Source organism: Heterodontus francisci, chromosome 6 (assembly GCF_036365525.1).
Source record: "Heterodontus francisci isolate sHetFra1 chromosome 6, sHetFra1.hap1, whole genome shotgun sequence".
NCBI lineage: Eukaryota > Metazoa > Chordata > Chondrichthyes > Heterodontiformes > Heterodontidae > Heterodontus > Heterodontus francisci.
In genome coordinates this window covers 79,504,934-79,517,750 of record NC_090376.1, presented here as the reverse complement: position 1 = coordinate 79,517,750, position 12,817 = coordinate 79,504,934, and the positions used below count along the sequence as shown (strand labels likewise).

The 12,817-nt window shown below is 39.2% G+C and overlaps 1 protein-coding gene across 10 annotated transcripts in view; it reads left to right on the top strand.

The window, feature by feature from the left end:
- The window catches only part of picalma (phosphatidylinositol binding clathrin assembly protein a), a 143,183-nt gene that overhangs the window by 123,252 nt on the left and 7,114 nt on the right, over positions 1–12,817 (top strand). For 3 of the 10 annotated variants that reach the window (XM_068033952.1, XM_068033959.1, XM_068033956.1), the window contains 5 exons: positions 45–176; positions 269–299; positions 2,267–2,366; positions 6,156–6,215; positions 7,027–7,131. In XM_068033952.1, coding sequence (XP_067890053.1) covers positions 45–176; positions 269–299; positions 2,267–2,366; positions 6,156–6,215; positions 7,027–7,131 — 428 coding nt within the window. Of the gene's footprint in view, positions 1–44; positions 177–268; positions 304–2,263; positions 2,367–6,155; positions 6,216–7,026; positions 7,132–12,817 lie in introns of those variants that run through there. The other 7 variants (XM_068033951.1, XM_068033955.1, XM_068033958.1 and 4 more) reach the window with 4 other exon arrangements.

Sequence of the window (12,817 nt, the reverse complement as noted above, 5' to 3'; positions counted from 1 at the left end):
TTTTATTGTGTGTTCTAATTGTATTGCATTACTGACCTCCAAAGACTTTGGCGGATTAGGTGGAGTCTTGAAACCAACTGTAGCTTTGCAGAGTCAGACTCAACCGCCTTCAAAGCAGCAGCCAGGCAAGCTTGTAGGAGAAGATTTGGATTCATCATTGGCTAACCTTGTAGGCAGTAAGTACTTTTACTGATGTACATAGTTATGCTTTTATCAGTGTTTATTTAAGTGCAGATTAAGTAATGAAAGTCATTTTCATGTTTTTCAGACTTGGGAATCAGAAATGGATCTGCTAAAAAGTAAGGACAATCATTTATGGATGCTTATCAAAGCAGCTAAAACCTTTTTATAGGCTTTTTGAAGTAGCACAGTACTTGAATATGTAGAATATTTTGCAGTGCATAGTGCTATCAAATTGGAAGGTAGTGGTAGAATCTCAAAACAAGTTTTTGGTTTAAAAATGTTTTAATTTAACCTAGTCCCTTGGCACTTGGGTGATCATTATATAAACATGTCTCTTGATAAGTAATCCCTAACACATTTGCAGCTGTTAAGATATTTGATACCTCTTGTTTAATGAAAAATTAATACTGACTTTAGAAAGCTCGAGTGACAATATGGCTGAATATGGGGGAGTATGTCACAAATACCCAAGTCTGGTCTATTTGAATTAATATGTTTTAGTAACCTTTCAGTAGAATCCAAGTTCCAGTAGATTCAACAGTTTAACGCTTTGGGTTTGAATTTAACTATTCCAACTCTACATTAATTCATTTTTTGCTCTTCCCATGCACTTTTTCTTCCCACTTTCTTTTATTTCTAAATTTTCACTTGCTTGAATAGTAACTGCCAAGGAATAACTAAAAAATGCACCTTAAAATTAATAGATAAAATGCAGAAATCTAGTCACTCTTCCAGTACATTTAAAACATGTTGTATGCCATTGTTCAGGGATGACTATACCTGGGAGCTTTATCCAGTGGTTTTTAAATCTGTGTTAGCCTGGGATGTACAGTGTCCAGCAATCTGAATTAATTGGCACATCATAATTCTTAATACTTGTTAGGATGAATTTTTGATTGTCCTGTTCCTTATTGGACTTGCCAAAGATGAAAGTCTATAGTAATAAAAACAAAAATTGCTGGAAATACTCAGCAGGTCTGGCAGCATCTATGGAGAGCAAAGCAGAGTTAGCGTTTCAGGTCAGTGACCTTTCATCAGAACTGGCAAAGGTTAGAAATATAACAGGGTTTTAAGCAAATAAAGCGGGGGGTGGGGCAAAAGATAACATAAGTGAAGGTGTTGATAGGACAGAGGATCACTGAGAATAACTGACCAGAAGGTCATGGAGCAAAGGCAAAGAGTGTGTTAATGGTGTGGTGAAAGGCAAAGCATTAGTGCAGAGAGGGTGTTAAATGACTGACAGAATAATGAACAGCCCTGGTGAAAAGCACAAACATGAAAAAAAAAGTGGGCAGGGACATGGTAAAAAAAAAATGATGAAACAAACTAAAATAAAAACTAAAAATAAAGAAAAAATAAAAATAAAAAAGGGGGGCCAGTAATGCTCTGAAATTATTGAACTCAATGTTCAGTCTGGTAGACTGTAGCATGCCTAATTGGTAAATAAAATGCTGTTCCTTGAGCTTGCGTTGATCACTGGAACACTGCAGCAAGGCCAGGACAGAGATGTGGGCATGAGAGCAGGGGGTGTATGTTAAAATGGCAAGCAACAGGAAGCTAGGGGTCATGTTTTCGGACTGAGCGAAGGTATTCCGCAAAGCTATGAAAAGTCTATAGGACTGGCTATAAAAGTCATTACTCAAGGAGAGGCCTTTATGTTACCTTGCAACACTGCCCTTGGCAGTAGTTCATAAAATACATACAACTGAATACTAACAATGAAGTTTGAAACCTATTTTACGTGCCAGTTGCGTCAGTGGTCTTTAAAGTTATGGCAGAACAATTGTGCTTTAATATAAATGTCAATGCGTTTGATGGCACCGCGTTCAGTAAGATGCAACTAATCCTAGCTGCAAAGTTTGATTTCATTTTCATTCTGTAACTACAGTTTATTTGCCTGAAAGGGTCTATGCTATTTTTATTGTCTATGCTATTTTTGTTGTCTGTTGTCTGGTTTGATCTGTTGCATGATTGGTTCAATCAGGTGACAAATGTGGGAGAAATTTGCATGTAGGTATTGTGAAGCCTAATAAATAATCAAAGTGTAGAACCATTGATTAAATAATGTCCTTTGCCTAAGAAGTGATCTTCATTGGAACCAGCCTGGGGAAAGGAAATTGACTGGAGGAACCAATTGGCAACCAAAGCTTGCTCCTACTACTACCTGGAATCCTGCTACAATGGTAAGTTATGAACTATTACAGTAAGCCTCTGGGGTATTTTTCTGTTTGAGTAAGAAAAGAGAAGTTGGACTTGCATTACTGGCATGAGTTATATATACACAAACACTCCCACCTTTGATTTCTGAAGAGAATAATTATAGTGGCATTTGTGAAATGTCTCAAAACAATTGAGAATAATTCACTACTGGTTGCACCAAATGTAAATCAACTAAATAAAAGTTAATATTCTAGAAATGTGACAAGTTTAGTGTTTTGACAAGTTTTATTTGAATTCAATAATTCATTTATTGTATATACCTTGGTTTCTAAAATTGAAAATTATAAAATTTGTATTGGCTGAATTTTTGCCTTTTCTCAAACTGCTGACTTCTCAGCTTTATCCTTTGGTGGGTTTTTGGGGATATCCGATGCAAGCTGCTGGAAGATGTATAGTTCTTTCTCCTACACTTTGCCAATCAGATGAAAGCATTTTGCTTGAAAGCTGTTAGCAGGACTTTGACTTCACTGTCTTGAAAAATATATAGATTCCTGTAACATAAGAAATGTACCTATATGGCATAAAAACAGTACCTACCTCTGCCCATCGATTTCTCACGGTTTTGTTAGCTTAAATTTTGTGTAAATCAGTTGCAAATCACAACCAAACAGTTTGGTACCACAGCAATCAACAAACAGGAATCAAAAACCACCAATCATTAAGTTTAGAAAAAAAAACTACAAACCAAATATGGGTTGTTAGCAATAATTGCCAGTAAAAGGAGAAGGCAAGTTTATCCAATCTCAGTGTTATTTTTGTAAATGTTGGGCACCATTTTTTTCAGTTAGCTGGCATCACAAATCAAAAAGAATACAATTTCTAATGTAACATATCTAAAATGAAAAATTTTCACAAACTTTCAACCTGCCCATAAAATTTCCATGGACCTGATTGTATAGATAATTGAAAATAATTCTAATATAAATTGAGAAAGACTGATAAATATCGCATCTGTGTTCTAGATCCCAGATTACTGGTGACAAACACCATGGGAAATCTAGTCATAGTAAAATTATAAAGGTAAAAGCTGATGGAAAGTCCATTTTTATCTGAAAGCAAAATGCATGCATTGTCACTATTGTAAAACAGCCTCTCCTTTCTGAAGTGGTGCAATTGATAGTAGAGCGACAAAATGTGACTACACTTTTATTTGTAGAAAAATTCTGTTCACCATTTTGTCAACACATTTGACTGAATCCAAATTATACACTATTTCTATAGAAATTCCTGAAGTTTGTAGACGTGAAAGTGAGTAATGTTAACCTGTGCTTTCTCAAATGTAACCACCAGTGACTTGTCTCATTAGAGGGTTTTCTGTGGAATATTAAATTTACAAAATAAATTGTGTTTTCTGAATCATGTTTGGCAATGCATAAGTATACTTTGTACAGTATTTTTGTTGTGGACGTATAGAACTGCAGTTTAAAAGGCAAAGTCCTTGATGAATTCCACCAGATTATTTAACAGTTGGTTTACTCTACTGTTCAATAACGTGTTCACTATGAGCCAGGTTCAGCACCTTTTCCAAAAGTTACATTTGAGATCCTGTTAGCTTTTATGTAGCAATTTCCAGAGACATTCAGTACTCATTGTGGTAATGCTTGAGACAGCACACCAACTGGATGATGAGCAAGAGTGGAGACCTGTCATAACCTGAGTCAAATGCATAATATCTGTAACACTAAGATCATTATCCCTGGGAGGGGGCAAGGTGGAGAGATGAGCTGGATTCTTTGGATCCAGGAAGCTCCTGGTGATGGAAATTCCAATTCATATCAGTCCTTTGGTAGACTTGGTAATTGTTTACTTGAGCCAGGTAGATTTGCAATACTCCAGGACACTGGTGGTAATTGACCAACCGCCTTGTCTAACTAATGGAATTTGATAGACATATTCTTCCCACTTGGCTACAAGTAAGACTTCAAGCCAATTCCTTAATGGATAGAGTGGTGACCTAAATAGTTTTAGCTGGTTAAACTCCAACAGTAACCTTCTACACTCTAGAATGTGTAACTTCAATTTTAAACGTTCGTTCCCTTTTTAAGAATTCAAATGCTCGTGAAGGGCTTGAAGCCCTTTAAAAATGGCGATGGACGCCATTGCTAGGGATGGAGCAGCTGCCCCCTCTACGTCATTGGGGGCGACTGTTCCATCGCCTTCATTTAAAATGTCACGGGGGTTCAGCGGCGCACAAGTCGTGCGGCAACACGCCTTCTTTCAAGCTCGCTGCTGAGAATGGTGGCGAGCTTCTAAAATTCAGCCTATGATCTCTTTTTTTTTTTTGGTGAGTTGCTTTACCATTTATGTTCATATTGTATTTCATGATAGACTGAGCTAATGCATTATCAGGGAACCATTCTTTTCAATGTTGCAGATGGTGGGCTGGATTTTACCAGCCTCCTGATGTCAGGGTCATGGCGGGGGGGCCTGAAAAATGGCTCCAGGAAGGCCCGCCATGGGCCTCGACGCTGGGAAGGCCCCGCCCCATATTGCTGGCGGCGGCATTACAATTTGAATATGTTAATGCATTCAAACTAAAGAATGAAATACTTACCCCCTCCCAAAATTGGTCCAGTTCCATATTGGTGGCAGCGGCCGGCACTCCCGCGCCTTCTGTTCTCCGTTTAGAGATCTGAGGCAGAACACTGGTTAGGAGGAGGGAGCAGGTAAGTTTTCAGGGCAGGAGGGATGGGGGAGCACGGTTAAATGTTTTCGATTTGCTCGAGGGAGTGGTGGGAAGGGGTAAAGTTCATAGTTTATTAACTTTTGTCGCGGGGGGGGGGGGGAAACGGTCGGGAGCACAAGGTAAATTTTTGTGGAGGACATGCTAGGTGCAGTCCAGTTGCTTCTGCTGTAATCCTTTTGCATTTAAAACTCAGGGCACAGATTTTAGTCTCTACCCTTCAGTAGTAGTCCACAGACTAAAGACACTACATGCTTATATCTGCAGCAGAGACGATGTTGAGTAAATGCAACTAGTTACTTAATAGTTCATTTTGTAATGGCTATTCAATTCAGCTACTCCATTATCATTAGATATCCACCAACACTTGCCACAGGAAGGAAGGATAATAAATAATGTCCTTTAAGCTGCTGTTATCTTTTAATTGCTCCAACATATATGCAGTAATTAATACTGAAGAATTTTTTGCAGCATATTGTTTGGATCAACTTAATATTGTAAACTATTAATAAGAATTTTGATTCCCGCAACCCACTTCCCTTGAATAACTTTGACTCCTTCTTATGGGGATGTCATTGTTACAAATAGACTTTTCTGTAGTTCTGTACAGCTCTTGTACTCTGCCTTTAAAAATAATTAAAACATCAAATAATTGAAATTTGCAGAGAATAATTTTTGCGAGTTCAGGTGATGTTTTGAAATATAAAATGATAAAATTCCATACTCTAGTATAATTAATCAGAATATTGTAGTCGTATTATAATGTTTTGGATTTGTTCGTCATCCTTTATTTGCCAAACAAGGTAAGTGATGGCATTACCCGGTAATTCATTCTCTGTGAACTGCTTTGATATGCTTCTAGGAGATGTGAGGAAGTACAACATCAATGCAAGTTCTTACTCTCTCTATACTCTGGTATTTAGGAAATGTGACATTATTTGACCAGGGTAGTTGCATGACATCTTAAATTACCAAGCTGTTTGGAGACATTTGTTTGAATTTTTTATTGTAGTAATGATTAATCATAAATATTATTTTGCTATCATATGTTCAAATGATTCTATCTCAGGCTCCTCCTATAATGGCTTACCCAGCAACGACACCAACAGCGGTGATGGGATATGGCATGGTAAGTATTTCAAGCAATGTGAAATCTAAACTGAAGAATTTTATCTCCTACCAGAGTGAGAATCCCCTCGTTTCCAGCATTCTTTACTTGATTTTCATGTAGCTCAGTTCACCAAGAGGAACATTATTAATGCTGGGTTGTAACTCAACCTCGACTCCGTATATAAAAGGTACCTCTTTAGGTGATCTTTGCTCGTTCTCATCTTCAGTTGTTCCTCCAACTTGCCCACGTTGATTTAAAAAAAAAAATTGATGATCATTGCATTACCAAAGTATTCATATCTGATTTTAACTATTGTTTTAAGTAGGGTAATATTTCAAATGAAGTGTGTTTGCCTTCTGACTTCATGGCCAAATTATTAACCTTATGTCCTGCCATTCTCAGTAAATGAGCTTGCAGCTTCCAAAAGGTCCATGTTCCTCCTCCTTGAGAAAATTAGTGGTACCTCAAGAACCAGTTCATGCAATTTACAACATGCTGTTGGACACGGGGATTTCTTTAATTCTTTCAGATATAGTTAAAGTAGGTTCACATGAGCATATTGACTCAGTAAGTTTTATCATTGCAATGGATGGTTGTGAGCCATGGAGTGCTGGATTGAAGAGGTTGGAGACCATGTGATAGATTGCTACATGAACGAATACAAAAAGTGAAGTTTTCCCAATTTTGAAACCAATAAACAAATCCCAGTGTGCTTTGTGCATTTTATTGTAATGTTTAAGCTATAAGCTATGTATTTTAAATGCTGCTAAATTCAAGTAATTTTTATAATTTTTTTTTTGCTTGAAATTATTCTTTTTCTTTCACCTAGCCACCTACAATGGGAACTATGCCTATGATGACACAACAAACAATGATGTACACTCAGCCAGTCATGAGACCATCCAACCCATTTAGTTCTGTACCTGGTGCACAGGTATTTTACCATTTTAATTTCTAAGATGTCTTGTGATTTTGCATGTTCGACACTTCCATCTTTTAGAATTTTTTTTTTTATTTGCTTATGGGATGTGGGCGTTGATGGCTAGGCCAGCATTTATTGCCCATCCCTAATTGCCCTTGAGAAGGAGGTGGTGAGCTGCCTTCTTGAGCCGCTGCAGTCCTTGGGGTGTAGGTACACCTACAGTGCTATTAGGAAGGGAGTTTCAGGATTTTGACCCAGCAACAGTGAAGGAACAGCGATATAGTTCCAAGTCAGGATGGTGTGCGGCTTGGAGGGGTCTTGCAAGTGGTGGTGCTCCCATGCATCTGCTGCCCTTGTCCTTCTAGAGGTCATGGGTTTGGAAGGTGCTACCGAAGGAGCCTTGGTGAGTTTCTGCAGTGCATCTTATAGATGGCACGCACTGCTGCCACTGTGCGACAGTGGTGAAGGGAGTGAATGTTGGAGGTGGTGGATGGGGTGATAATCAAGTGGGCTGCTTTGTCCTGGAGCTTCTTGAGAGTTGTTGGAGCTGCACCTATCCAGGCAAGTGGTGAGCATTCCAATACATTCCTGACTTGTGCCTTGTGAACAGGCTTTGGGGAGTCAGGAGCTGAATTACTCGCCGCAGAATTCCCAGTCTCTGACCTGCTCTTGTAGCAACAGTATTTATGTGGCTGGTTCAGTTCAGTTTCTGGTCAATGGTAACCCCCAGGATGATGATAGTGGGGAATTCAGCGATGCTGGTAATGCCATTGAACTTCAGTGGGACATGGTTAGATTCTCTCTTGTTTGAGATGGTCATTGCCTGGCACTTGTGTGGCGCAAATGTTACTTGCCACTTGTCAGCCCAAGCCTGGATGTTGTCCAGGTCTTGCTGCATCTGGAGATGGGCTGCTTCATTATCTGAGTCGTCACAGATGGTGCTTATGTTATATTGTATTATTAGAATATTTAAATTTTACATATTCAAAAAGAGTGAACTGTTCTGTAATATATTCTATAGGATTGCTGTTGTGTTTAGATTTAAGTTTTTCAATGTCACAGTGACGGTTTAAAATGGCAATGAAAGTATTTGTAGGACTGAACCATGTTACTTCTAATAATGAGTTGACACAGTTTAAAACCAGCTGCGAAAATGCATATTGTTTTTTGCAATTTGGCTATTAATTAGCAATATCTCGTTTCATACTTTGCCAATGGTTTACAGTGACTGAATAAGTCAAATTCCATTTTTAGTACAAGTGTTTCTGGGATTTTACCTTTGAGAATCAAGTTTCATAATTCTGTGCATTTTTCCCTGAAAACTACTGATTTTGTATGCTTCAGTTTATGTAACATGAGAAATCTTTTGAACTTAAAGGTAGCATGTGAGTAAGAAATAGTAATGTGTTTGGTGGAGTCTGAGTGAGAGAGCATGTACCAAGATTTAAATTAGGTTGACTTGTCCATGTATGTGAATGCACAGAGTGTGATAAATAAGCGTGGTGGGCTGCAGGCACAGATAACCAAGTGGGAATATGATGTCATGGTGATAATGGAGATATGCTCAAAAAAGGGCAGGACTAACAAGGGGTTCAAGAAACATAAGGAAGGAAAGGAAGGAGTAGGGGTAGGTGTAGCAGTATTGATTAAGGAGAACACATCCTAGAGAGGTCAAGGACAGAATCTATTTGGTTAGAGTTAAGAAACAATAGAGCTACCATTACATTGTTGGGGCCATTCTGCAGTGAAAAGGATATGGAGAAGCAAATTTGCAAGGGAATTACAGAGAGGTGCAGGAATTATAGAGTAGTTATAATGGCCTTTAATTATCTTAATATAGACTGGAATAGTAATAGTGTAAAGGGCAGAGAGGGGAAAGAGTTGATGAAGTGTGTTCAGGAGAATTTTCCAGGTCAGTACACATCTGGCCCAGCGATGAAGGAGGCAATGCTGGATCTGGTTCTGGGGAATAAGGTGGGTCAAGTGTCAATAGGGGAACATTTTAGGGGACAGTGATCATGATATCATGAGGTTTAGGTTGATTATGACAAACGGTAAGGAACAATCTAGAGTAAGTATAATTAATTGGGGAAGGGCCAACTTCACTGGGTTGAGAATGGATCTGGCCCAGGTAAATTGAAATCAAAGATTGGCAGGTAAAACTGTAACAGAACAATGGACTGCCTTTAAAGAGAAGATGGTTTGGGTACTGTCGAGTTACATTCCCATGAGGGATAAAGCTAGGACAAACAAAGCCAGAGTTCCCTGGATGATGAAAGAGATAGAGTAAGGTGAAGCAGAAAAAGGGTGTGTATGACAGATGTCAGGTGGTTAATGTAATTGAGAACCAGGCTGAATATAGAATGTTTAGAGAGGAAGTGAAAAAAGAAATGAGATACAAAGAGAGTATGAGAAGAGAACGGCAGCTAACATAAACGGGAATCCAAAAGTCGTCTTTAGGCATATAAATAGTAAAAAGATGGTAAAAGGAGGAGTGGGGCAGATTGGGGGCCAAAAAGGGGATTTATGCATGGAGGCAGAGGGCATGGCTGAGATACTAAATGAGTACTTTGCATCCCTCTTTACTAAAAGAGGATACTGCTCAAGTCATAGTGAAAGAGGAGGTAGTTGAGACAATGGATGTGCTAAAAATTGACAGAGGAGGTATTCGATTGGTTGGCTGTACTTAAGGTTGCTTACATCACCAGGACCAGATGAGATGCACTTGAGAATACTGAGGGACGTAAGGGTGGACATTGCGGAAACACTCACTGTAATCTTCCAATCCTTCTTGGATACAAGGATGGTGCCAGATCACTGGAGAACTGCAAATATTGCGTCCTTTTTCAAAAAAAGGGTGTAAGGAAAATCCCAGCACCAACTGACCAGTCAGTTTAACCTTGGTGGTGGGAAAGCTTTTACAAATGTTAATTCAGGACAAAATTAACAGTCACTTGGATAAATATGGATTAATTATGGAAAGCCAGCATAGATTTGTTAAAGGCCAATCATGTTTAACTAACTTGCTTGAATTTTTTGATGAGGTAACAGAGAGGGTTGATGAGGGTAATGCAGTTGATGTGTACATGGATTTCCAAAAGGTGTTTGATAAAGTGCCACATAACAGGCTTGTCTGCGAAGTTAAAGCCCATGGAATAAAAGGAACGGTGGCATCATGGATGCAAAATTGACTGAGTGACAGCAAACAGTAGTTGCAAATGGTTGTTGTTTGGACTGAAGGAAGTTACATGGTGGAGATCCCAGGGGTTGTTGTTGGGACCACTGCTTTTCTTGATTTATATTAATCACCTGGATGTGGGTGTGCAGGGCACAATTTAAAAATCTGCGGATGACAAAACTTGGAAAGTATTGTGAACTGTGAGGAGGATAGTGAGAAACTTCAAGTGGACATAGGCTGGTGGAATGGGCTGACATGTGGCAGATGAAATTTAATGCAGAGAAGTGTGAAATGATTCATTTTGATAGGAGGAACGAGGAGAGATACTATAAAATAAAGTATACAATTCTAAAGGGGGTGTGGGAACAGAGGCACCTGGGGATACATGTGCACCAAGCATTAAAGGTGACAGGGCAGGTTGACAAAGCAGTTCATGAAGCATGTGGGATCCTGGGCTTTATAAATCAGGGATAGAGTACAAAAGCAAGGAACTTGGGGTGAAACTTTATAAAACAATGGTTCAGCCTCAGCTGGATTATTGTGTCCAATTCTGGGCACCACACTTTAGGAAGGATGCGAAGGCATTAGAGAGGGTGCAGGAAAGATTTACAAGAATGGTTCCAGGGATGAGTGACTTGTATCCTCATAATGGATTAGAGGGACTGGGACTTTTCTCCTTAGAGAAAGAGGAGATTTGATAGAGGTGTTCAAAGTCATGAGGGGTCTGGACAGTAGATCGGGGGGAACTGTTCCCGTTGGCCTAACAGTCAAGAAGCAGAGGTCACAGACTTGAGGTGATTGGTAAAAGAAGCAACGGTGATATGAGGAAAACCTTTTTACGCAGCGAGTGGTTAGGATCTGGAATGCATTGACTGAGTGTGTGGGGGAGGCAGATTCAATTGTTGCTTTCAAAAGGGAATTGGATAAGCACCTGAAGAGAAAATATTTGCAGGGCTACAGGGAAAAGGCAGGGGAGTGGGACTGGCCACTGTCCTAATGAGAGTTGTTCTCGCAGAGAACCCACACTGACATGCGGTCAATTGACCTTCTTTGCTGTAACCATTCTATGATTCTAGTGTTTCAGGTCAATGACTTTTTATCAGAAAAAAATTACTTTCACTTGCGTTTAGTTAGCATTTAAGTGTAGCTAAGGACTTATTAAAATCCCTTTTTTTTTTAAATGGAGCTTTTTGGTGGTTCAGTTTTTGTTTTTAGTATCAAAAAGCAGGAAAGAATCGGGGGAAAGATTGGAGCTGAAACGCAAGTAAGTTTGGAGAAAATCAAGTTTTATTTGGCACATTGCTCAAGCTCCAGAAAAGAGGTAACAAAAAGGCGCAACTGAACTAAATGTAAAGGCAGTCAATTTCTAGACCTCCTTTTGGCCACAAGAATCTGATTATAGAGTGTGTAATTTACTATTACTGTTGCATAATCAGACATTGCTAGGTCTTCATCCAGCTCCCTGCAACCGCTTGCAACAAATATAAACTAACTATATGAACTGGGAACCTGAGGAGGCAGAAGGCTTTACCATTAGTGTGGTGCAGAGATGGGCAGGATATTGAGCAGGCAGGACTGAATGGAAAAGAGCATTCTGGAGGGAAATAAGGTGGAAGATGATTGTAGAAGTTGGGTGGGGGTGAGATCAGGGAGGTTTTTATAGACCAGGATGAACATTTTAAGTATAATCTACAAGCACAATAGAGATCCAGTGTGGATCCCTGGGATGGGTTTGGAAGTAGTGACATTGGTGATGGATGGGATTGATTGTATTAACTGTGCTATATTAACTACCTGGTTCATTCACACTTAACATTCTCTTAAAGTACGAAGCTCTTCCCTGGCTTTCCTTTTGCTGTTATGATGTGAACAGAATTTCTTTTGTTGCTCCCTTACCGATTTTTTTTTTTTAATCCATTTTTGAGTCTGTGCTTGCTACTATTAGGTATGTAATTGATCTCTGCTACTGCTGATTTAAATGTGAAGAACAGCATTGGTGACCAATGTACTGATTATTATTCCTTTCCCAGTGGCATGCCTGAGACAGGAAACTTGCGTCCTGCTATTGTAGCAGAAGAGAAAGTTACTGTGCCGCAGCAATTGAGTAACTGATGTTTTCAAAAGGTTTACTGCAGAAACACATGTATTTTTGTGCCAATTTCCTTCCCTTTTCTTTCCCTTTTTGTGATCTTTTAAATATATTAACGCCTGCTGTGTACTGTTTTATCAGTGTCCATCACCCTACTTGCCCAAGCAGTCTTGTTCATGTGGGAGCCTGCACAGTGCGTTATTTAATGATTGACAGAATCACAGCCAATACCAGATATGAGCACTTTTCAGCAATGCCCATAGGATTACAAACAGGAGTGGAAACCCTAACTTTCTTTTAAATTTCCTCCTTTGAGATGAGTAACCTTACTGCCATCCTGGTTGATATCAGCTTATTCAGTACAGACCAGGGATTAACCTGGTACTTTCTGTTCTGTATGGTTCAGTTATACATGACCTTTATCAATGGAG